Source organism: Tauraco erythrolophus, chromosome 12 (assembly GCF_009769465.1).
Source record: "Tauraco erythrolophus isolate bTauEry1 chromosome 12, bTauEry1.pri, whole genome shotgun sequence".
In the NCBI taxonomy this organism is placed as follows: domain Eukaryota; kingdom Metazoa; phylum Chordata; class Aves; order Musophagiformes; family Musophagidae; genus Tauraco; species Tauraco erythrolophus.
This window is the reverse complement of record NC_141476.1, coordinates 8,796,596-8,822,319: the sequence shown is the minus strand read 5'-3', so window position 1 is coordinate 8,822,319 and position 25,724 is coordinate 8,796,596. Positions and strand designations below refer to the sequence as shown.

The 25,724-nt window shown below is 40.8% G+C and overlaps 1 protein-coding gene across 1 annotated transcript in view; it reads left to right on the top strand.

Annotated features, from left to right (window-relative positions):
* PTPRG (protein tyrosine phosphatase receptor type G) overlaps positions 1-25,724 on the top strand; it is a 409,944-nt gene that overhangs the window by 370,504 nt on the left and 13,716 nt on the right. The window contains 6 exon segments of the mRNA XM_086619000.1: positions 12,441-12,532; positions 22,570-22,666; positions 24,335-24,417; positions 24,646-24,780; positions 25,014-25,148; positions 25,547-25,719. Coding sequence (XP_086475126.1) covers positions 12,441-12,532; positions 22,570-22,666; positions 24,335-24,417; positions 24,646-24,780; positions 25,014-25,148; positions 25,547-25,719 — 715 coding nt within the window.

Below are 25,724 nucleotides of genomic sequence, written 5' to 3'. Positions count from 1 at the left end.
AGAAATTTCAGAATAACCTTTGTAAAATGTCAAAAACATGAGCAACACTTCTTAAAGACGCTAAGACATTGCTTCCAGGGTGAAACCAGCTGCTGTATCAGGACAGGTTGTGGATGAGGGATATGCAGCTCCACTACTCTCTCTCAAGACTGGGGGACTTGCCCCCCACTTTCAGCATGTGCAGAGGTGGTGTCTGCTGGGTCTTGGGGAGAAAAGCAAGACACAAGGATAAGCAAACAATCTCAAGTAAAGTCCAAAGCCATCTGTTAATTTGGTATTAATCAAGTTACCAAAGGTCAAATTCTCCTCTCAGCTATACTGAGAGTGAAGCTGGAAGCAGAGTTTAGCGCTATTCTCTCTTCATGAGGCATTTCCCCTGGGAATTATCAAGTGCAGGATCCAACTCCCTTTAAGCCGTGATGACAGAGAGCAGCTTGATGTTACAGTGGCCTTTGCAGCTGCTGCCTCGTTTGATGTTGCTAAGCTTCACAGGCGGAATTAAGATACCCCAAACGTTGTATTGACCTCAGTCGGTCAAATGCTTGTAGTCGTTGCTTCAAGGTGTTTTAAGTTTCCTTGTCGTATTCTGTAATTTGTGCCATTGGTCTAGGATTCAATCTGCAGCTAATTAGATTCATTTTACCAAAAAACATTCAAAGCCATCTCTGAGACACTGAAGAAACATGCGTCCTAGAAAAGTGAAAGAATCCGGTTATGTTTTCCTTGATTTTATTCAGTAGATGTGTTACTCCTTTCTAGAAAGAGTCTTTCAAAGTACCCATGGGAACTAATATGAAAGGTCAGCTATTACATTGCTGCAGAAAACGTTAGGCAGTTTGCCTTGCAGTCTGATGCTGTGCCACTGAAAATAAAAGAAAACATGCTGTCTTCTCCTTTCCTTTCTTTGGCAGACTAAGATGCTTGTCCTGGCCACCTCACTTCTTTAGCAAGGAGCCACCTTTCTTCTCCTTTAGGGTAACAAGAGATAGGAGGTTTTAGTCTTAGACCACATGACATGCAATGAGTTTTCACAAAAGAACACAGATAGTTGGAGAACTCTGTTCTTCCTACTCTAAAACCAGGAGGAGCACTTCCCTATTGGGGCTGCTTTGGCCAGTCAGTTTAATGGCCCCACCACGCCTGCTCTTGTGTGATACCTCTTTAGAGCTTGTGAGGAAGGGGAAGGTGGGCTAACCCGGACTCTGTGCAGAGCAATGTCAAAACTCAGGGGATTGTGAGCATGAGGCAGTGGGAGGAGAGAAATTCTCCCCGCAGAGAGAACTCTCTTTGGCCAATGTATAGAGATTTTTACTGTAATTGAGACAAATTTTTCTGAGATAGTGAAACCAGCTCCATCTTTTTATGCTGCGGTCTGTGTTATTGAGTGGGTGGTTCTTCCTTGTTTCACAGAGATGTTTTGATGGTCAGTCCATTAAAGACTGGATGGCATTCATATAAATTGTAATATAGGCTGAAGAAGTTCCATTAAAACTGTGCGGGTGGCAGATACCAGAAGGCCAGCACATGCACTGATGCTTCTCCAGCAGCCATTCTAGCATGTAACAACAAGGGGCTGAGAACAGAAGAACATTGCCTTTTGGGGACATCTTCCCATAACTAGAGCAAGCCAAGCTGTTGGACCACAGCAGCTTTGGGACTGACATGATGGTACCATCACTGCAGTGTGCACTGTGGTCTGCTCAGGCTCAGTGATGCTAAGAAAGTGATGCTCACCCCTGATAACAGGCACTTGCGCATTAAGGCACCTGCTGAGCAAGTGCTGCAAGACACCTCAAGAAGTTTTGTAGTTAAAAATATGCAAGGACTGCTGGTGAGCTTTAAGGCACGTGAAGAACTGGGCCTTAGACAGAGGTTTAGTCTAGTTGGATGCAAAGGTGAATCCAGCTCTCAAATTCCCAATCTAATGACAAGATTTTCGTGGATCTGATGGATATTTAGACACCTGCATACAGACATCCAAATGGAGGTGTCTTAATCTGAAGCTGAATCGTGCCCAGAGGGTCTTAAAAGAGAATGAACTGATGAACTTGAAGATCTCAGCACTGACAGTAAAGCTATTCTAGCCACCAAAAGCCAAATCACTCTCTGAAAGTGCCTCTCTCTGTGTGTATTAACTATTACCTGTACAGGGAGTCTGTAATGAGGCTCAAAGTTAGTAGAGAGAAACTCCTGCTATGTTGGCTTTTTCCAAAGATGGGAGATACTGCCTAGAAAGATCTTGAAGCTCTCCTAAACACTTTCCTTGTTTAGAGACGTAGAAGAGGTCTGATTTCCCCCATATACCTGTTGCTAAATGACAGTCTTCTCTGACGTCAGCTGCTGCTTCCACATTGGCAGCCCACTGAAATGCCTTAAAAACGTTAAATGAAAATATTCTCCTTTGAACTGATTGCAGCTGATGAAATGATAAGCCTCTGAACTTTTCCTCTGGAAGCTGCCAGAGGGTGTGAGAAAGTCTTACTTGCCATGTTGATCCTAGAAGCAAAATGTAAGTGGCATTTTCGCAAAAGCAAGTTTTTCAAAATAACCTTGTTAGGTTGTGAACCCCTATCCTTATAAAAGAAATTTGAATAGATCCCATGGAACCATGCATCTGCCTCCTGCAATTCAATGGGCCAACGTCTCCTCTCAATTACCCGCAAGCAGCCACACTGATAGCAGTTTAGAGCAGAGTGTCTGAAGGTGTTTAGCAGCAGGTTTGCCAAGGTCCATCTACAGCACGCAGCAAGCTGCTGGCCGGAGGAAGCTGAATGGGTTTGGGTTGGCTGGTCCTGGCCCAGGCGTGGGGTGGCTCTGCCAGGTGACTGGCAGCCAGGTGCAGCAATGTCCTGACGCAGCTCCAGAGGTTTCAGAAGTGGCACTGGTGTCTCTGCATGCCACCGCTCTGCTCCGTGACGTGTTGACACGCTCAAAGGTGGCTTTTGTCTTTATTTCTGCACCGCATTCTGCTCTTGTGGAGGCAAACCCTCTGTTTTCTGAGGTCTGTGAACTCTAAAATCAATCTGCCAGCTACCTGCAATAGACACACAGTACAACTTTTCAGGTCCAAAATCTTAAAAAAAATCTTGTAAAGGAATGAGCTTATCAGTTTTCTGTTTCGTTTCCCATGGCATACGTGCTTAATTATTGTGCATGAAGCCACATCACCCATAGGCGTGCGTTTATCTGTGCAAATTTGCTCTGAGACCCAAATCATTATCATTATTCATAATTATCTGCACTGCTTGATCTAGAGAAACGCAGGACAAAGGAGATATCATTAACTGAGTCACTCACTGGATATTGCAACTGAGGTATAAATCTAAACTCACATAGGCCTTACGCCTGACAGTAATGCATCTGTAATCAATGGCAGATTTCTGAAACTCCCCTGCCATTCAGCCTAACAAAATTATTTCTCCATATCTTCTCTCTTTGCCTCCACACTCCATTAATTTTGGCCACATCATCTTTGCCTGGATCTCTTCACTGTAGCATTTGGTCTTGGCAAGATCTCTTTCTCAGCAAACCAGGTCCTGTTCCTGTTTGTTGTTTTCTTTCCATAGCTGGGTCAGTGTCTGGTTAAAGCGTTTCTGGACTTGATCCTTTTCAGGATGTAAGAACAATGGCATTGTAACTACAGACATGTATATTTTGCAGCACTGGAAAACAAAATGTATCCCTTATCAGTTTTTCTTTCTTCTTATCGCAAGACCTGCTCCATGACAGCAATGCAGAAGTGCGCCTCTGTGCAACTTAGATGATATCAAATAGTGGAACTAGTACAAATTCCACTTCTACCCTCCTCCTCCTCCTTCTTTCCTCTGTTTCAGAGCTTTACTGCTTTTGGGTGGTGCATTGTTCTGGAGCTTGCTGTGGCTTTACTGGTTCCTTGCCCAGCCCATGGGCACAACAGATGCTGTGGAACTCATGTCAGCAGGACTTGTTGGGAAATCAGTACAGAGAGAGTTGAGGCTTGACCCTATGGCAAAACTCAGAACTCTGCATAGTGTCAACTACGGTCCAGGGAAACATGGCTCATAAAGAACCCAATGACTGGCCAATGCAGCTCATTCATTTTGCATGTTATTCCAGATGTCTTTCACCATTTTTAGTGTAAGTAAAATGTCTCAGATGTGATGCCAGTCATTTCAGCTGTGTCTAGACTGCAAGGCTCAGGAGCACTTCCGAGTTGGATCAAGGTGCATGCAGGTTTAGGTGTAAAGGGCAGGAAAATATTTTTTTTAACTAGTACTGGAGTTTATGAATACTGTATTTAAAATAACCAGCGGCAGAATCTGATGGAGAAACACTGTCATGCTTCTTCAAGAATGACTCAGTGTGAGTGCATAAGCACAGGAAACAGTGGAGTAGCCAAGCATGTTGCAGCGAAAAGGTGTCTTGACCACCTCATGCAGTCATGCGAGGGTGTGAAGGTCGGTGCAGCCGTGACCGTTCTTTCCCTCTGTCTTCTCATGGTTACAAGGAGTCCTATCAAGAGTTCATCTTATTAACTTTTAGCTTCTGTTAAATCTCTGCAGAATTTTGCAACTTTCTTTCTTATTCCTTCAATAACCATGGTTGCCTTCAACCTTTCCTGATGAACATCAGTGGTTAGACTTGGTGTGTTTTTTACAGCCTCAGTCCCTGCACTTCCGATATCATCTGGTAGCATCCACCCTGTGACAAACTGTTGCTATTAAGAGACTGTACCAGGAGGTATCTCATTTGACAAGGAAACCATGCCTTCCCACCAGAGTCTTGGTATCTTACCATTTTCTGCTAAGGTGTAGCTATCTCACGGTGTATCCCAAGAGCTAAAAAGCAGAGCACCAGGACACATCTGTGGCCACTACAGTGACAACATTCTAAGCACAGTGATCCTCTCTGCTAGAGACTGGTGAGGTACAAGGAAGAGTGCTAACTGCAGCTAAGGACTTATTTCTCAAGGGCATGAAGCTCTTCACTGAGCACAGAGGTAGTGCTCTTCAGCTGTGTAAGACTTTATTTCTGCTTTCTGCTCCCTGCTGATTTATGTTCCAGCACCATATTGCGAATTGTACCTATCTTCAGCTTCAATTAAATTCATGAATGCAATATTGCAAACACAGCCTTCCTCTGAAGCCGAGAAAATATCAAGGTATTTTAGGGAACATCCACCTTCCTTTTTCTCTGCTACAAACTGCTGCTCCTGCAGCACACTGAAGAGTTTATGGTGTGGTATCTAATCATGGTACTTGTAATGAAGGCTTCAGGAGTTGGCTAAATCGTCCAAAAGTGTATTTTGATGGTGGCCATGTCAAATGCAGATGAATCCTTTTCTGAGAGTCTTCACACTGGGCTGCAGAGCCCTGGAGTTGAACCTCCATGTGCTTAAATGTAAGGCATGTATGTAATTGATGGCATGACTGGGACTCAAGGATGCAAGTGTGTGAGATTAAAATTGTGTTCCTTAGCAGGCAATACCAACTAAGATCAGGTTTAATGTCTGTGCTAAGGGAAAATTCATGTTATTTCATTCTCTTGGACTGAAATTGGTTTTTTGCTTAAAGAGAAGAAGTGTATTGCTACTACATTTATAATTAATGATAACCTAATCTAAGATTTGTACAAGCAGATTTAAACCGAGCTCTTTTTTTGACACATATAAAATTTTATCATTAACATCTTTATATTCTTGACTGACACATAGCTAATAGCATTGTAGTAGATTAAATCTTGAAGCAAGAGAGATGAATGTAGCTACAATATTACACAGGTGATTTTTCATATTCTGCTTTTTCATGTGTTTCCCCTTTATCAGAAACCTGCTCTTGTGCTCATTTGACTTGATTATAACAAATAGATAGCAATTATCTCGCTGGAAGGACTTCTGTGTTTTTCTTTCAACACGTCCACCTATCCAGGACTTTCAAATGTATTCGTAGTGTTTTCAGTGCCTTTTCAGTTTGAAAGGCATTTTTATTAAAAACGGTACTTGATAAGCACATGATTACAAAAATGTGAGCATTAATGAGGAGCAGTGTCCCAAATAATCAATTCTTAGTAATTTATTATTTATCTTAATTTATTTTAATTTATAATTTGTCTTAATTACTGAGATCAGTGACTTCAGGAGGATGCCAGCCTTAGAGGGCTTCAGCAGGTAGTTCAATCTCCTAGAATGGAACCTCTTGTATTGCCTTTTTAGTATTTATGCAGAGATGGTCTCCACAGAAAGCAGACACCTTCTCAATACTAAGGATTTTTTAATGACTTTGTTTATCATAAATTAATTGATACTCATGTTATACAAATAAAACGGTTCTTACGTTTCTGGTCATTTTTTTGTACAGCAAGCAATGTAATCAGTCAAAAATTAATTACTCCAAATGAAATACAGTGGCTTCAGTTGCATTCTTATTTTAAATAGTTAAGCAAGAAAGCCAATATACTGCAGAATTAAAGGTTCTAACTATATAAACATGTATCATTCAAATGCATTAAATCTAAAATGATTTGAAGAAAACTGGGCAACACCTATTTTTACGTGTGGAATTACTCATGGAGTCCAGTATTCGCATAAGTTAGAACAGGATCTGGCTGTGGAGTTGCCTGCTCAAACATTTCAAGTTCAGTCAGTGCCAAAATTTGAGCTGCATGTGAAGTTTCTGACCCCTGTAAGTGTGGACACTTCAGAATATTTGCTCAATCTGTAAGTTCAGAGATTTTTGTCTAAGCATCTCTGTAGAGGTGAACACTTGGCCTTAGTGGAGTTGATAGGAATTCTTCAATACTGGAGTATTGAAATTCTATTGGGGTAGAATTTTAGCCAAGGTTATGCTATTAATCCTTGCAATATTCTTTATGATCACCCACTTTTCTAGAGACAGACTGAATACAGATGTATTTGGGCTTTACATCTGGATTTAGTGCTGTGTGTTGTGTGCACTTTGATATTGCGTGGTACAGCTGCATAGATCCTATTTAAATCTGGGCTACGAGTGCCTCATTGCTAGTTGTGGAACTGAATCTGTTGGAATTGCACTCCACGTGGTTACTTGGTACAGTGCTGCATGTGAAGGCAAGCTTTTGCTATAGCTCTGCAGCCTTCACTCTAATATGTATTGTAGCTTATGGAATGGCTGTTAGACTCAATTTTGAGTAATATGCATCCTAAATATTGTTGCTAGGTGTTCCAGCTGCTTGCAGAATTTTTTCATCCCTCTTTGTAAAAAATAAAAATCCATTAACCCCACTGAATGTGGTTAACAATAAAATAAATATTAAAAAAAAAAAATCCTGGGATTGCTGGGATTGCATTCAGTGTTCTCTCCAGCAGTGGAGAATAAGAGGGTGAAAGATGAATTGACAGCCCAGGGTTGAGTGCTGCTGGGAACAGAAAGATGCTTGTTTGCTATGGATATGGGATATTATTTGTCAGACTTGTTATTTTTCAGTGATTTCATAGATTTCATAGATTTCTAGGTTGGAAAAGAAATCTGTGAAATCTATGAAATTTAAGTGATCAAATCCAGTTTTACTATGACCTTACAAGTAGATATTTCTTTCCAATCAGGAAAACTTTTTTGCAGAAGTTGAGAACTGTGAGGATACACTATTGAGAGTGGATTCTCCAGGATTAACATCACTAACAATGTCACTGATTTCATGATGACTATAAGCCAGGTTAGGTTTGTGCTGCCTTCAGAAACGGCAGTTCTTCTGTCACTTTACTATTCTTCATGCTAATGAGTAGGATCAACCCTTCTACCCCACTGACAACTAACCCTTCTTCCCCTTCCCCATAAATCAATTAATCCTTTCTTCTATTCATTAGCCAGATCAGCAAACTGATTCAGTTCACTGCTCAGCCCCGCAGGCAGGGAAGAAAGGGAGTGGGAGAATCCCCTCGTCCTTTGGCTGAAGCCAGCTGTGAAGAGCACACTGAATTGATAGAGGTGCTCCTGAGATGCAAGGGATGGCACAGGGCTGCTGAGCAGTGCAGTAAGTGACTGCTGTTGGAGCAGATGGGCCAATCCACGTGACAGCTATGGCACATGAATCCAGGTGGTTTTGCAAATGAGAGACGGAAGTGCAGTGACTAACTAACAAACGGAATAAGCTTTCACATTAAGGCATAAGGTACAAGGAGTATATTTGCTTTAGTAGACTGGCTAAGGTAATAGCTGAAAACCAGAAAGCATTTACAAACAGAAAGACAGACATGGGAGAATCTTCTTACCAAGACCTCTTCATGTGTGTCAAACATCTGGTCTTCAGAAACACCGAAGTTCCAAACTAGACAAAGGTAATATGAGGAAGCACTTTGGTTTTGACCTTCTGGATTAATTCCTGACCCAAAACCCATCTATTCCAATCCAGTGCCACTAAACTATCCAGTGAGCTCTCAGGCTATAAATGAATCAAAATGAATCTGAGATCTTATTACGTGGAAATGCCATCTCTGATACGATATCCCATTTTTCTTTTCAAATTGGGCCCTATTGCTTTAACATTGCAAAGGCAGCTTATTAAGTGGGAGATAGGGGGAAATCCTTCCTGGTACGATTACTAATTATCCAAACTTTAAATGTAACCCTGTTCGTACTTTGTTGTTCCTATACACTTCAGGCTGCTTTTGAAGGTGGCTGTCTTCTGAAGGAATGTATTAAATATTCTGCATTGTCAATTCCCATTTCTTAAAAAATGAGATGTGAGTGAAGGTTTTCCTCTTCTATCATGTTTTTTTCAACAAACTTTACTTTCTTCTTGGCGTTCTCCCTTTGTGGCAGGAAATGAGCTGCATTGTGCGCCCCTTCAGTTTTGTGGGTTTGATACTCCTCTTAGGCGCTTGTCTTGGACCAGCAAGTTAAGATGGGAACTCCACCAAAGTGTTAAATATCTAGCATAGTAATTAAATATACTCCCACCTTTCAGCTTCTGTAGTGTCTGATTATAAAGAATATTATTATAAGTTATGTTATTTATAATAATAAATACATATACAATTATTTCAAAGTTCTGGAGGCTTTTGCCCCTGTCCATCTAAGATTGCTTCTTCCTCTGCGTAACACAAAGGGTTAGTACATTAGTATGGTGCCAGATTCAGCTCATTTTTTGTAGTGACATAAATCCAGAATCACTTTATTGACACTGATAAAACAGATGGCGAAACCCAAGCTAGACAGAACTGTAATTATATCTGCGGTGTTAGAAGTGAAAGTATGTTATTAAAACATTTCCCTCTTCTCTCTGAATATTGTGTAGGTCTTGCAAAAGGTAAGCATCACACTGATAATATCAAATGTCACTCTAGCTTTTGGATGGGAAAAAGTATATGGTGCAAAAGGGAATATGCGCAGAAAAACTATGAGAGCTCTTAATTAGCCATTATAGGATTCCATTAATCTCTTCAATCGACTAAAAGAATTATAGTCATTGAAGTCTATTTGTCTTAAGATGGAAAGAAGGCTTAACCAAAGCCTTTGGACTGACGATGGTGAGAGGAAAGCATATTCTGAGCATCTAGCTACATCTGTTGGTTTTCTTAGAGAAGGTCACAGCCATCTTCAGATAACATCAGAGCAGATACCGTTCACGAGTGCTGAGTGTATTAGTACGCGTTCTACTGGAGGTCTGACAAGCTGTCCGTGACTGAGCATGCATATGTACCAGCTAAAGTAATATGTGTTCTTGGCTGGGAGTTTGGAGTTGGAGGTCCTGAACAGAAAAATACAGGCCCAAATTACTTCAACACTTTTCTGTTCTGTTGGTTAGTGTAATAGACTGTATCTTACAGCTCCCTTCTTGTGGCTGTCAGTGGGGGGCAAGACAAGCCCGCAGCCGGGCAGCTGCCACGTCCTGCCCAGATCTTGCACAGTCAGTAGGACCACGTTATCCCAGCAGTTTGAAAGCTGGGAATCATAAGTGATTTTTTGAGTTTCTAACCTTTGTTGTTCTGGTTTTAATCTTCTCAATATGAAGCAATTACATTTGCACCAACGTGGTTTTCCTGAGTTTATGGGCAGCTTCAGCAGCATAAGCTCCCTCTCACTCAGTGAGCTCATATGTCAACAGTATTTTCTATTTATTTCATTTAATGTTTAATTGTTGCCCACGTTATCAAGTAGAGTAAGAAACTGCCTTGGGATAAGGCTTCTGGAGGGAATCAGAAGTGAAAATGCAGAAGAGGAAAAAGAGAGGAGAAACAATAAAAGATCGTGAACAACAGAGAAGTGACTTAGCTGTGGCTATAAAGGTGGAGGCATACTGCCATCATGCAGTGATGACGATAAAAAGAAAAACTTAACCATATTTTGCCATGGATCTCTGGTGCAGACCCATCCTTGAAATTGGTGGGGATTCAATGGACCGGAGAGCACGTTATCTCTAATGTATTTTTTGGCTCACAGATCACAATTAAAATTAAATTCTGCCTTCTGCAAAATTAAATTGGACACACGGGTCTGCTGCAGTGAATCCTTGATCTCAGTTGGTCTCAGTTGAGCTAGACTACTCAAGAAAAAAACCAAATGCTAACTATGGAACTTTTCTTGTGAGAGTATGTGAATGCTATCATAGCACAAGTTATTTTCAAGGAAATCTAGGATGTATGGGTTACTTTTCAGGAAAGATTGTTTTACAGACTTTTGCTATTGACTGCTGTTCCTGTAGATCATTCCATTCAAGTGTCTTGGCTGCAAAAATATTAATACAAATGTTGTTATGAGATGATGATGTTTTCAATATTACATAGAATAAATGTTATAACTTAAATATTTTAAAGTGCCAGCATTTCTGCATGCTGCAGCTTTTTGCTAAGATGAGCATACACTTGTCAAATGTTTTGAATTCTGTATTATTCAGTAAATGAGCATGGGGTTAATTAAAGTAGCATTACTATACTGGGAGGTGATCAGATTGCAAACGTATCTTTAACAATTGGCTCTTTTAAATAAAATAGAAGTGAGCTGATTGAGATCTGAAAATGTCAATAGATGCAAAAGCCACCTTAGAGCATCACCTGATAAAACAAGAGTAGGCAACTAATGACATGGTCAATATTAACTGCCATCAGCCATAAAGAAATCAGATTGTCAGGGATCTATAAAATTCTTGCCAAAGTAGAACCTCATTTACACATACAGATCTTCATACCCTTTGCTAAGAAAAGCATATGTGACAGCTTAGAGGTTTTAGCTGCCAAAGATCTTTCACTCTGAATACAGTAAATGTCACATCTATTTATTTATCGTTAAATTTTGCTAAGTATCTGTAGAAATATTTGGATTTTTTCTATCATAATGTAGATGTTTAAAAGGAAAAGAATCCAGATTATAATGCAGCTGTAGCACCAAACCATATGGCTGCTAAATGGGAGCAAAAATACACCACTGAATTACTAGGAGTAAACATAAACTGGATGCGATCTTCGGAAGAATATTAAATGGGATATATAAATACCGGAGTATTGCCATAAAATCATGCAATCAGACAATAGTAGCCATCAGGCAATAGATTATTTCATGCACTGAAAGTAATCACAGTTGTATAGCAATTTACATTTTCTAAATGCCAGACTGAAAATATTAACTAATGAATCTTGGCAAGCATGGTGTTTCTACCAACTGCAGTGATGGTGGTAACAACATCTAGGCCTTTTTTGAGGGAGAAAAGAGAGAGAAATAAGGCAGCTATCCTGCACTCCAGCTTTATTAGAATCTGCCTAGAGTCTCAGGTGCTCGAAACAGTCTTGTTTGTCTTTAATTCAATGCAAGCCCTTGACTTCTTTCTTTTAAGAAAACGTCTGTGGATGATTTATTGGTATATTGGGTCGAATTTGCACTGCGCTGAGCAAGAACAAATGGTCTAGTGGAATACATATTCAATGTTATGAATAGTGTCTGGCATGAGGGAGAACTCAAATTAGTGTGGGTGTTTTGTTGTCTGTTCTTTTGCTCAGAGACAGTTTCATGATAAGTCCATTCGGATTCTACATTGCTATGTAAAAAGGAAGAAGTTAATAACTTTCAGGAGAAAAGCCCATGTCTCTGCTCAGTCTGATAAAAACTTATGGGAGCGATTGTCAACCGTACTTTCATATTTTGGATCTCTTCTGTTCTTTTTATACAATGTGGAAGGAGAGGAGTCCTCTTCATCCCATCCACAACCATCTTCAAACTGCAAACAAGAACTAAACAATCCTTGAATTTCAATTGGACTTTGTAAATTATCATTGTGGGGAATAGACTCTCAGTATTCATAACTGCAGTACTTAGAATTAGGAATATCATGTGAAGAGTTTACCTCAAGATTGGCCAGATTCATCAAGATTTCTTATTATCGCATATTAAACTAGCTGTGCCCCTGGGAACTCAGATCTAAGTGATATTGAGTTTGTAGCTGAAGTTTTATGATGAGACAAATAGCAACTCTGAGTATCTCTTTTCTTTCTACAGATGATATGGAAGCAATTCCAGTCAAACAGTTTGTAAAACACATCAGTGAGCTGTATTCTAATAACCAGCATGGGTTCTCAGAAGACTTTGAGGTACGATTTAATGATCCACCAATAAAATGTTGTTTTGCTAAAGTTAATTGTGTATTAATACTTAGGGACCATGCAACATCTGTGTGATGCTGTCATGTCAGGTAAATGCAATGCTCGAATGTATCAGAAGAAATAGGGAAATACCAATTTGCCACCAGGTATGAGCAATGTGATACTGGACATTTACAGCTGCTTTCTAACCAGCACAGATTTGGTGCCATTAAGGGGGAACTCTCCTAGGTTTTTATTAAACGGGAAAAGCTGCCTGCAATCCCCCAGGAACGACATGAAGATACAAGTTTTTAACTCCAGGCTTTTCTTACAATCTGCATCTTATTTTACTCTTGTTGGCTTAGAATTTGCTCCTCTTAGTCACACTGAGAAGTCACATACCCCTTGAGTAGCCCAAAAGGAGTGAACTAGTACTCAACTATGGGTAAGAGGAGTAGAATTCGGTCTTTTATGAAAACCCAAGCTATGGGTCAATTCTTGGAGTCCTTATTCATCTTCTATTCAGCCAGGAAAGATTGCTGTTGAAGTCATCGGTTATTTCGTTCCAGTAAAACCAAGGAGAAAGGCTTCAGGATTTAGTTGGTAATATTTAACTAATTGACTATTTAAAAGTTTGCATCTTGTTACCTGTTTAGGACAGATTCTAACCTATAAATCTGCTATAAATTGAAAGTAATTCCAATGAAGTGAAAGCAGTTCTCCACCTCTGGGTTACCAAACCCCATATTAGGCAAGCATGGTAAACATCACAGTATGAGGACGGGCTGCAGAGTCAGGTCTTAATAAGCACAAGTCAGTATTCTCTGGCTAGTTTTTAGGCATTTCTTTCATTCAGTCTAATCACAGTCACTGCTGAACTTTTGGAAGTATTGAGAAGCAGGAGGAGCCCCAGGAAATTGCATGGAGCTGTGCTACTGGCTTCCCCCCCAGCAAAAGGAGGCGTATTTGTGTGCTGCATGTGAATCAGGGAGGCAGCTCTGCTTACAAACAAGGCAATGAACCAAAATAGGTGGCCTAATATCTACAGCTTCTTCACTTACTGCAGTAAAGACAAGATTGTATGCAGGAATTGTTTTTAATGGGATCATTTAAAACATTTATTGTTGCTCTTTGGTTACTGTCTATAAAGAGTGGCTGCTTTGTCTGATGCCCAAAAACCATTGTGTAAGTTAGAAACGTTTTGTATTCATGAGGAAGGCAAATGTGTAAGGTGTTAAAGTGATTTAGTTCAATTGACTGCTGGCTGGATGGCTGAGCAGGAATATTGAGGCATTTAACAATGTTGATGGTATTCAGGACAAACATTTATTCTCCAGAGAGTAGAATTTGATCAGGATGATCAAATGCGACTCACTCTTCTCAATTATTTATGAATTGCGACCTCAGTGCTATTCATCACAGCTGGGTTTTACACCATTTAATTATTCAAAATAATCAGCAACACATCTGTAAACTTGGTCTGGCTTTAAGCAGGCTTTGCTTCAGCTGTCGCAAAATCACTGCTATTAACAAATGTTGGACACCTTCCGCCTGTGTTTTAGCAAAGAAAAACACTGCTCTAATAGCCCTATTTTTTCCCTTCCTCCTGGAGCTCCCTGCTGCGAGTGCCACGCCGTAGCAGCCAGTCGGAGAGATGGCTTTGGCCAATTAGTCCTGTTCTGGGGGGCATGGGGTCTCCTCTGAAGCGAAGTTAAACTCCTCCAACTGCACTGCACACACCAAATTCTGTTCTCCGTGCTGGCTTAAAATATGGAGCGTCTCCTTTGAAGTCTGTATAGCTACTCCAGGTGCATTTCTCTGTAGTTACTAAAGAGTAAATGAAATCTCCTAGAGTAAGGAGAAGCAATAGGAACAAGATGCCCACTATCTGGGATAAACCATCCAGCTCCTTTTCATTGCTTATGTTCTGCCCTGCTGATGCCTCATGAGCCTGATTTTCATCCTTATGGTTCACAGTGATGAGACAGAAGAGTGAAACCCATTTTTTTTCACAGATCTTGCAGTTAAAATGCTTTTCAAGTGCCTAAACTGAGTCAGAGATCCAAATCCCAGTTTTGAAAGTGGCTGAGGGATAGAGGAGCCTGAGGTTACATTATACAGTAGCTATTGGAAGCAGCTAGCGGTGTCACTTCTCATGTCCGGTCAGATCCAGCCATGGTGTATGTGCTGGAATTGTATCTGCCAGCTACAGTGAAGACTTTAGCAAATGTTTTATGGAGAAACAGTAGGATTCCAGCTGAAACAGAAAATCCAGTGTTACAGGGCTGCTAACCTTGGGTGGAAAGTACCACAGCCTTCATGCCTGAGAAACTTCTGAAAAGGAGGTATTAGGTTCTGCAGTCATACAGGCCTTTTACAGGAAAAAAAAAAAAGATCTACTTTTGACATCTAAAAGGAAGAGAGAAAGGGGATGGCAAGGAGATGCTGAAAAAATATGATTGATACTACAGAATAAATAACTCTTCCCAAAGATAACCAGTGCATGGGACTTTTTTAAAGGAAAAAAAGGATCAAAAATCTCTTCAGAAATTTCTGTGGCAGGAGATTTATTGTGGAACCTGTGAAAGGAAGGACTAAGCTAGGCACGCGCATTCTCTGCCCAAGGTAGAAGGTAAACCTTCTCCATTTGTTTGTTGCTAGTTTTTTGGTGTAAGTCTTTTCATGTGTTTTTTGGCAGTGTGTTGTGTGTTGTATTGAGTTGGTTTTTACATGAAGAAGATTCCTTTGAAAGTAATTGTGTGAATACTCCCTTCTCCTCTTAAAATGAGCTGTAATACAGCTAAATATTTTCTGAATGTGCTTAGGAAGCGTTCTATGTGCAGAGGAAAAAAGGACTTTGAACTCACAAATCTTGCCTTGGAAAGTATATCCAAAATGAATCCTCATTCCCTTAGGGTAATCAATAGTGCAAGCAGCCAGCTTTGTTGTCTGGTGGTAGCTGGGCTTTGAGTCCCATGAATTTTCAATTTTTTAGATAAACAAGAAATATAGGACCTAATTTAATACTGAACAACAAATAGCTCTTTAAAATAAAGTCCATGATCCTTCATCGCCAGTGCAGGTCTCTGATATATAACTCTCTGTATTCTACCTTGGAATTTGTTCAACCTAATACTGAAAAAAGTTCAAGGAGGTTTTCTGGCTTCCTCTCGAGCAGCTCCAGCACCCTCTTGTTTTGGCATACAGGATGAGGTACCACATTTTTACAGGGCAGCACTGGTTGGGTTTGGTGGCAAGACTGAACAGAGATTTAGAGGCTTCCTGAGCCAAAGATTATATCTACTCCTTGTCTAGCCAGAGATTTTCTTGGCATCGTTACGTTTAATAGTCTTTGATAGACCTTTCTTCCACAAATTTCTGTTTGCCTCTTGAACCCTTTTAGACTTCTGGTGTCCAAAGCATCCCATGACAATGAATTCTACAATTTGTTCCACAGACTTCCTTTTGCTTTTAACTCATGCCTAATAACTTCTCTTGGTGCCTCCTCATTTTTGCATTACAAAGTAAATCCATGTTCACTTAAACACCTCACATGGTTCTGTCTGCCTCCCTCATATTCCCCCTTAATCATCCGTTTTCAAATCTGAAGAAGTCTGGACTATTTAATTTGTTTGTTTGAGGAAGCCATTCTAGACTTAGAATGACTTGTTCCCTTTATACCTTTTTTCCTTCCTTTACCATATCCTTTTCAAGATGGGAAGGCCAAAACTGTGCACAGTATTTAATGAGTGTGTTTAGTGCAGAGTTCTGTGCGAGCGCAGTGATGTTTTCTATTTGGTTTTCTATTACTTTCCTTTTTCCTAACATACTATTTGTTTTTTAACAACTACTGAGCACTCAGCTGACACCTCCAGAAAACTATCAGCTGTGACCCCAAGGTCTCGTCACTGAATGGCAATAGCAAATTGGGAACCTGTCAGTGTGTATGTATAGTTAGGATTGTTTTTCCCAAGTACATCACTTTGCATTTATCAACATTGAATTTCATTTGCCATTTTATCACTCAGCCACTCAGTATCGCGAGCTTGTTCTGCTTCCCTTCACAAACAGCTTTTGTTCTAATTATCCTGAATAATTTTGTATGGCAAACACACTTTGTCTCCTCTGCAGTCCATTTATGAATAGGTTAGGTCCCCGTAAGGTCCCACTGGTGAAATCTGAACACTGGCAATTCATGGACAGGTGAGTCCCACCTCTAACCTGTTAGAATACAAGGCGATACTTCCTTTTGCTCCAAGACAGATCAGTTTTTTAAGCAATGTTTTCCAAGAGGCCTTTTCACAAACGTTCTGGAAATCCAAATGTGCTATTCTCTTCTGGGCTGTTCTTACCTATAGACTTCTTCAGGGACCTCTCTGCAGTGTGTTAGAGACGTTCACTAGCTCTACTATTCATTACAATGTCTAGCAGTTTGCCCCACAGAGAAGTCAGATTTAGTGGGCTGTAGTGCCCGAAATCCCTTATGGATCTCATTTTAAAAACTGATGTCACATTTGTCATCTTCTGTTCTCCTGATAGCCTGATTTTATAGGGCATGTGCCCTCCAAATTTTTGTATCAAAAAGTGTGAAGTGCCACCTCCCACCGTAAAGCTTTTCATTCCCTCCCTCTGGCCAGTTACTGGAATAACACAGTACGTTTTTTGAGTAGTCGCGTCCTTTTGTTCTAAGAAAGGAACACTGAGCCAAGAAATCCCCCTCCATCCCCAAAGCTAACTGTGACTTTTTATAGTATAATGCAGTATTTGGATTTCTGAGATCAGACAATTTTATTTCCCTCCTCCCTAATTCTGGAGTGGGTTGGTCAGTGCTGCTGCAGGAGCGATTAGAGTGGGTGAATGCAATCTCCGCAGACCTCTCCTGCCTGTGGCCGTGTGAGTGTAATGATTCATTGCCAATTTGGAGTCTGAACAGGCTCGCTGAACTTGGAGGCAGGCTGTCTAGCTCCCTCATCACATAAATTGAAAATATCTTTATACTCCAGTGGCACCTTCTTCTAAATGTCCTGAAATGTAAGAAAATAACATAAATCTATATCTTCAGCGATGTGGCAGGGATTTGCTAACGTTATTCTCGTGGTTGCTGCTGCCCGGCGCAGAGGTCAGTAACTCTTTTTAACCGGTGACCTCAGAATGTTATTCTCTAGCGAAGGGCCGCATTGAAGACAGATAACGCTGCACTTTGCACATTTCTTGAGACACTGAAAACACTGTGTAGATGTAGTAAGCATCTCTTACAGATTAGGCACAGCTAGCACCAGACACATGCTTATAACTGCATCTACACCAAGGAATTTGGCAGCAGAAAGATGCCATTTCAAAAGCATGCTGCTAGCAGACATTACTGCACTGGGAAATGTTTTATAACCCTGGCCCGAAATTGCCATAATTAGAGGTATTCTCAGCCTGTGCATTGCTGTACTGAAACCAAAGGGTAGCAGCACTGTGAAGCTGGAGGAGGAAGGATTGCTGCAGAAGAGGGTCTTCCTGGAGTTCTAGGTTCTTATCTCACTGCTTGACCTACAATAAGAAAATGACATTGTGAATTAAGAGATAAAGTTGAAGAGAAGCAAAAAAAGAAGTTCAGACATTTGGGCTTTCTGATACTAACCATAGTACCGCAGCCAGACCGAAAGTTTCTGCCTGGAAGGCCATCTCGGAGGGGCGATAGCCCTGCACGGGCAATGCAGGGTTTCGGTCAGGCTCTGGCACCTTCCCTGACTAGTGAAGGGCAGGATTCCGCAAGAAAACGGTCCTCCACTGTCCTCTCCTTTCTCATTCATTTACAAGATTTTTTAGCTATCTATTCATGATTCTTCCACTGTTATTCCTCTGTTGAGTCCTTTTGGTTTGTTTATCTTCCCCTTCTTTCTAGGCTGTCCCCAGCTCACCTCTCTCTTGAGTGCCATCGGAGAGTTTATAATAGTGCTAAATTATCACAAAAATCTACACTATTCCTGTGGGATATCTTCAAATACTATCTGCTGTCTCTGTTGGTATGCCGTCTTCACGTTTGCTGTGATAAAACAAACAGCAAGAGCACTACCACAGAATTCTCTAATTTGGGATTAAAATAATAGATCAAAAATGATTTTTAGGGGTGGATGAACTAGCTGTTTCATGCTGAAAAATATCACACTAATATCAAAACATAGCTATGGATCTTCTCTAATTTAGTCCTTCAGGTTAGAATCCTTTCTTTGTTCATGATTCCTCCTCATTGCTATTCATAGGCTTTCACAGTTCAGCCCCTGCTAGGACATCAGACTGAAGTAATGGGAAACAACAGCAGCACTGCATAAGGCCAAATCGAGAGACCAAGTTCCTGCTCAGTCACTGTAGCAAAAATTCTTGCTCAGAACCTTATATTGCCAGCAAGACACTGGAGCAGTTTGATTTTACACTTAAATGGAAATTCTTTGAAGTTTAGAAGAAACTAATCTGTAACTTGTTTCAGAAAGGCAGTGAAAATGGGTCGTTAAACCTGGGTATATCAAATTCCAATTAGCATTAGCATGGACAATATAATTAAAAGGTAAATTAGCCATAATAGCATAGACTAGAACACTTTTTACAGTAACTAACGGTCAATTGAAACCATGTACTTTGGTTTCTTGGGTTGTCAATGATAAGTTGAAAGAACAGAATAAGAGCCTGTATCCATTCATCTTTGGACAGTAATGTGTTCTGCAAAGTTAAACATGACGAGCAGCAGTGTGCTAGCCAGCCGCTCTTAAAATCAGTGGAAGAGACTAAGCGGGATTAAGGAAAGCCAGAGAAAATACTCCGGAGCTGAAAAGTTTGTGGATGAATTGTGAATGTGGTGATATGGATGCTATATGTCCTGCTTCAGGGTGCCAGTAGCAGTTTTGTGCTAAATGGGAGAGGAGTTTGTTTAGGCTGCAATGAGCAGTCTGGGATCAGACCTGACCTGGTGGCCTGCCCGTAAACTTAAGTTGTAATAATAATATAATCATGGGGATGTTTTCAATGCAAATGGAGGACCTGGTAGCCAGTAAGATTTAGAAATCCCCAGGTGTTCATTACATAAGCAGTAGAAAATGGTGTGAAAGTAAACATGTAATATACATAAATGTGGTAAAATGGCATAATTAAGATGGTGACTTTTTGGAACTTTCTCCAGGGTGCTATTTATTAACACAGGGCTGTCCTCTTGTGCCAAAGGGTAAATAATACTCTGAACAGAGACACAGATAACAGGCTGCAACTAGTCTTGTCTTCTTGCAGCGTTTTGCGCATGGATGAAAGACAACCACCTTGACTTTAATAACAAAGGAATGTTAACTTATGCCTTACTGTCTGATGGGGTGAACCTGTGGTTTAGTAATTTGCTGTTAGAATTTGGAAGGGAACCTAGGAAGGTAAGAGAGCGTGGATAACCACCCTCTGCCCTCAACCCCATCTGTCCGTGCAGCACAGCCAGGCATTGTCAGTGGCCAACATGGAGCTGAAGGATGTCCACGTGCCCCTTCTCGTTGGACAGCTTCAATGTCCCAAAGCATTTGTTGTGTCCTGGACTAGGGGGGAGGGCTGAAGTTGAAACAGCCTTTAATTGTTCTACGTTGATTTTTAAAGACAAAAATACTTGAGGTACATTGACAAGCGGGGAGCTTTTCTTGAACAGTCTCCTTCTGCTATGTTTTTGCAGTGTGCAGACATAGGAATCCACCATTATAGCAGCTTTCCAGAGTATTAAAAATCGTTTAGAATGTTATGTGTTAAGAAAAGCCATTTTCAGATGATCAGCTCTCACAGCGTCAGACCTTTTCCATTGCTGTGTTTTTCACCGTCTTAGCTTAATCCTCCTCTTCTATTAACATTATATTGGCCAGCTGGGAACATGTACAGTTGAGAAAACAGTCAGCATCAACATAAAAAGGTTAATTAAAATGATTAACCTCACCAACAATTCCCTTATGGAAAAATTCTATAGAATCTAATAGAAAGTGATACATTTACTATGTAGTATTTAAACTGTCAGAGAAAATTCCTTAGCAGGGAGGTAATTCCCTATTAAATTCTATAACTTTTTAGAGTATTCTCCACAGAACCTTATTGGATTCATCTGTATTAAATTCTACAGCATTCGGCATAAATGTTTCAATGCTAATAACTTCTAAAAAGAATTTTGTAGTGATGCAGGGATGTAGAGTTTGACAAGAGGCTTTTCAGAAGCGGGGGGTTATTTTTTAAGGAGTGATCTACAATGGTACAGCAGTGATGTTATATGATTTCTAAATGCAAAAAAAAAGGGTAAAATGAAATTGCTTTAAATCAACCCAACACGTAAGTAATGCTGCTTTTCCAGTTATGACTTCGGCTGAACTGATCCTGCCCGTTGTGTAATCAGAAGTCCCTCGCTTACTGGAGCTGACAGGAAGAATTAGGGGAAGCGCACACTTTAATTTTTTTTTATTATTATTTCTGTGATAGAAATGGAACTATGAAAATTCTATTAGGGCCAGCTGAGAGTTTTGCTTGATTCCTCTTTGTCTTTGCTCAGCTCATCTCCTTGAGCGTAGTATGTTTCTCCCTATGGAGAGCGGGGGAAGAGAGAGAACAGCAATTGTTATTTGGGAGTGTCATGTGGATATAAAAGCCATAAAATGTTCAAGGTTTTAGTATACTTTGCACTTTTAAAATGTAAATGCTGAGGAAGAAATCAAAATTGCTATGCAAGTCCTTTGTGAAATGTCTGCATAATGCTGAACTCTGTTACATCTGCTGTTTGTATAGCATTTCTCTTGATAATTTTTCTCTGTCACTTAGCTCGTGATCTTTGTAGCAGCTGTGAGCTCCTAATGACTTTCCCTCTTAGGCTGGTTCTATACTGTTATTTTTAAAGCCTGAAGTGCAAAGTAATTTGGCACTTCCCCTTATATCCTTGGGGGAAATTAGTTCTGTTTGGTGCAATTACTAAAACTCACAAAAGATTTGAATAAATATAGTTTCTTCCACGACCTTGTAAACTCCAAATATTAATATATTTTTCAAAAATGTGGTTTTAAACTAAGAATATTTACACTAGTGATAAAAAGGGTTTTAACTTTTTCAGGAAGATTGTGGTTAAATAGGTACCAAAAAAATATATCTTGGAGGTGTTACCACACATGAGTTTTAGTGATTCAGTTTGTAAGACAGTCTCTGAAGCGTGTAACTCTCTAGGACAGTCTGGCCAAGAGGAATAGCTGCTTTTCTTTAGGGTCAGAGAAAAGACCCTCCATTGCCCCATTTCAATAGCCCTGTATTCTGTTGTTGGACAGTGTAAGGAGTAGGTAAAGAACTAAAAAAATGAATGGAAATGAGATATCTAACCTCCAGCCTCAACTAGACAGAAATCTGCATCTCTAGCTTCATGAACACCTTGACAAACCTGGATGCTTTCTGCCTTATAAATATATATATACACATGGGTACAACCTTTTATCTTTTTCACTATGTCGTGGGCTGATAATCAGTGTCCAGGCAGTGGTATTTAAAGCACTCGCTGTTATCTTCAGAGATCTATTTTATTTATATTTTATAAAAGGCATGTCTCTGCAGAGAACTAACAAAAGGTCAGTGCCAAACTTAAATGTCAGAAGCCCTGTTTTGAGAGGTTATAAGCAGGTAAGTTGTCCAGCGGTCAAAAGTCTTCTGTTGAAATGGTTTTCGTACTTAGTTTCTCACATTGGGCTGGCCGCTCTTGCCTTTGAGGGACTCTGTCTTCCCTTCCCAAGGGGAGACAGAGAGGGCATCTCAGGAGATGCAGTCCAGAAGATGGATGGACTGTTGGTCAGAGGGGACAGTTGGCCCTCAGGGTGCCCAAAGCGCATGTCACCAAGTCTGTGGCACACATGGTTTAAGCAGACCGTGCCATACAGGACAATACTGAAGGACTTTGTGTTCAATTCAGCAATTAAGGTAGCAATATTTTAAACGTGGTTTCTGTGAGCTGTTGCAAAAAGAGATAATACTTAATTTTTTTGGACTGACATATTTTCCATTTGAATAATTTTTACGCCTAGGAAGTGCAGCGCTGTACAGCCGACATGAACATCACTGCAGAGCATTCCAACCACCCTGACAACAAGCACAAGAACCGATACATCAACATCCTAGCCTGTGAGTAAGCACAATGAATCAACCCAAAAAGGCACTCTCCTGTCTGTGTGTCTGTGTGACTGCAAAAAGCAGGTGGCTTCAAGTTACATTATTACACAGTAATTAATAAAGGTGTGAAAGTGTGACTGGGAAATCATTTCCCTACTAAAGGCAGTGGACACTGTGACTTCTCTGGGACCGGGATTTCACTCCAGCTTTTGTTTAAAAATATTTTGCAGTTTGGTGGTCCAAGTGTAGTTTTAGAAGTATCAGTTTGGTATGAAATTTTGTGGAGGAATAACTGGGATAAATTGATAGTCAGAGCTCTTCTGCCCGCTAACATCTGAAAACTGACCTAAGGGAAGTGCGTGGTGGAGCAAAGAGTTTTATTGATGATCCCTGGGATTTCTTTATAATCCCAAAGGTGCTAAATCTTACAGAATGCATCTGCTGTATTTCAAACTGCTTCAGCTGTGTGTCCGACTTGGACAAACAGTGGTCTTTGTAGCACAGTTCAGGCTTTGCCTGTATTCCTCCGAGAACTTCAGATCTGGACTCTGCTCTAGAATGCAAATTATTGTAGGTCGGGATGGAAATGTGGTAACTTTTTACATATCATTCTCTGATGTGGAATGAATGGCAGATGCAGCAGTCACTGTGGTTTAGGAACAAAGATGGAGAGCCGCTGATAAAAAGTTCACAATGTTCATGAACTTTGCAGTAAATCTTGAATGGTTTTGATGGCGTAGGAAGGAAATGTGTGTCTCTAACAGATTCTCAAAAGTAATCAAGGTGTCGGGTGAGGACCAATTCCCAGACGTGTAAAAAGACTTGCTGTGTGGCCTTGGGCAAAGAGATTCATTGCAGTTGTCCCAATTCTGATTTTAGACATAGATGTCTGGTTCCTCTAGGCACAGAGAGAGAATTACCATTGGAGGAGAACTGGAGAGGTGCTCCAGTCCTCCAGATTGCCCCTGGTGGAACTTTTCTCTCTCCATTGGTGCTCAAGGAAGGCAACTGAAATCAGTCTTCATGCTTCAAGTTAGCCCACATGACTCATCCCTGCATATGTTGGAAGCACCACCCAGCTCAATGCTGCTGCCTAGGAGCAGGAGAAGGACTGCAATTTTTTTCTGATTTAAGATGAAGTCAAGCAGTTGGGTGGAACAAAAAGAGGAGCTAAAGAGTGTGACCTAAAATCTGTGATGAGGGTGGTGAAGGAGTGAGGACATTCACTCCCAGAACCAGTAGAGCTGTCTGAGCCCGGCACAGAGTGGAGGGTAGTGAGCTCAGACACTGAGCCCAGCAAAGGCGGCTTTACTGCCTGCGAGAGCTGAGCCGGTGTCTCCGCATGGTATTACACAGCCCCGTGGGGTGCCCTGGCTCTCTGAATCACACTACACTGTGTGACCTGGACCATCCTAGAGATTGTGCTCCTGAGGACCACTGCCTTTGAAAGAGAAGCTGGCCCAGCACAAGTCACGTACTCTAAGGGATGTAAGCTCTGAGGACCTGCTACCATGAGCAGATGACCAAGGACAGATATTCCCATCTCCCCCTTGACTCCAATCCAAGGCAAATTTCTCCCATGTATTAAGGGCTACTCCAATACCAAGGAAATGGGATGTTTACTGACAGTTCTGCACTGTATTTCCTTAATGCTTCTCTGCTCTGTTTTTTATCCTGCAGATGATCACAGCAGGGTGAAGCTAAGGCCTTTACCAGGAAAAGATTCTAAGCACAGTGACTACATTAATGCTAATTACGTCGATGTAAGTCTTTTGAATTGTTTTTTTCTTTTCTAACTCTGAATCTTTCCACAAGTAGGGAGTATTGCCACTTGTGAAGTGGTTGTGTTTTCCAACTTCACCTGGTAATTTTGCTACGGAGTCCTCACTATTCTGAATGAGAACGGCACCTTTCTTTGTTACCTTTAAAATATTAATATGTCTGCCATGATATTGCTTTCATCTCACTTGGCATTATCATTTTCTTTGAAGGGTTACAACAAAGCAAAAGCCTACATTGCTACCCAGGGACCTTTAAAGTCTACCTTTGAAGATTTCTGGAGGATGATTTGGGAACAAAATACTGGAATCATTGTCATGATCACAAACCTTGTTGAAAAAGGAAGAGTAAGAGATTTTCTAGTTTGTTGTTAGTTTCTCCTTAACACCTCCCCGCATCACATGGGCACAATTTTTTTTTTAAATGGTTTGGGATGATATATAGTAATGTATAATATATAACTAACATAACAAAGGGATACATAGTTAGCCATGGTTGTACTTTTTCAAAATGCTCTTAACACGAATGTAAAGCAGCAGCTCAAACCTCAGCCATCTCCCCCAACTATGTCTTTGTTCAGAGAAAATGCGATCAGTACTGGCCATCAGAGAACAGTGAGGAATATGGCAACATAATAGTCACACTGAAGAGCACAAACATTCATGCCTGCTACACTGTGCGCCGCTTCACAGTCAGGAACACGAAGATGAAAAAGGTGAGTAAAGCCTTCGCTCTTCTCATCCAGATGCCTTCTGGCTTGTGTAGGATGCCAGGCACACAGGAGCAAAACTCAGCGTTCCCAGAGATAACTCGAAGTAGCAGGTGGATGGGAAATAAGTAAGGATTGCAAGGAACCTGGTGAAAGGTTTAGCCTGTATTTCTTTTTTCTCAAGTTCGCTGCTGCTTTAGTGTCACAGTTATTGCTGTTATTACCTGTTCCCACATGTATTTTTCCTTGAACTCTGTCTCCACCTAGCAGGAGGCAGAGCTGCAGAAGATTTCTTCTGTTAGAGTCCAGCACTTTTTCAGCTGAGCAAGCCAGTAGAATTGAGTATCTTAACATTCTTCTTTTCCCTAATCTTTCTCTTCTTTCTGTGCGCGCTTGGCACACAGGGCCAGAAAGGAAACCCCAAAGGGCGTCAGAACGAGAGAACAGTTATCCAGTATCACTACACTCAGTGGCCTGACATGGGTGTGCCGGAGTATGCTCTGCCTGTGCTAACCTTCGTTAGGAGATCCTCCGCAGCCCGAACCCCGGACATGGGACCAGTGGTGGTGCACTGCAGGTATG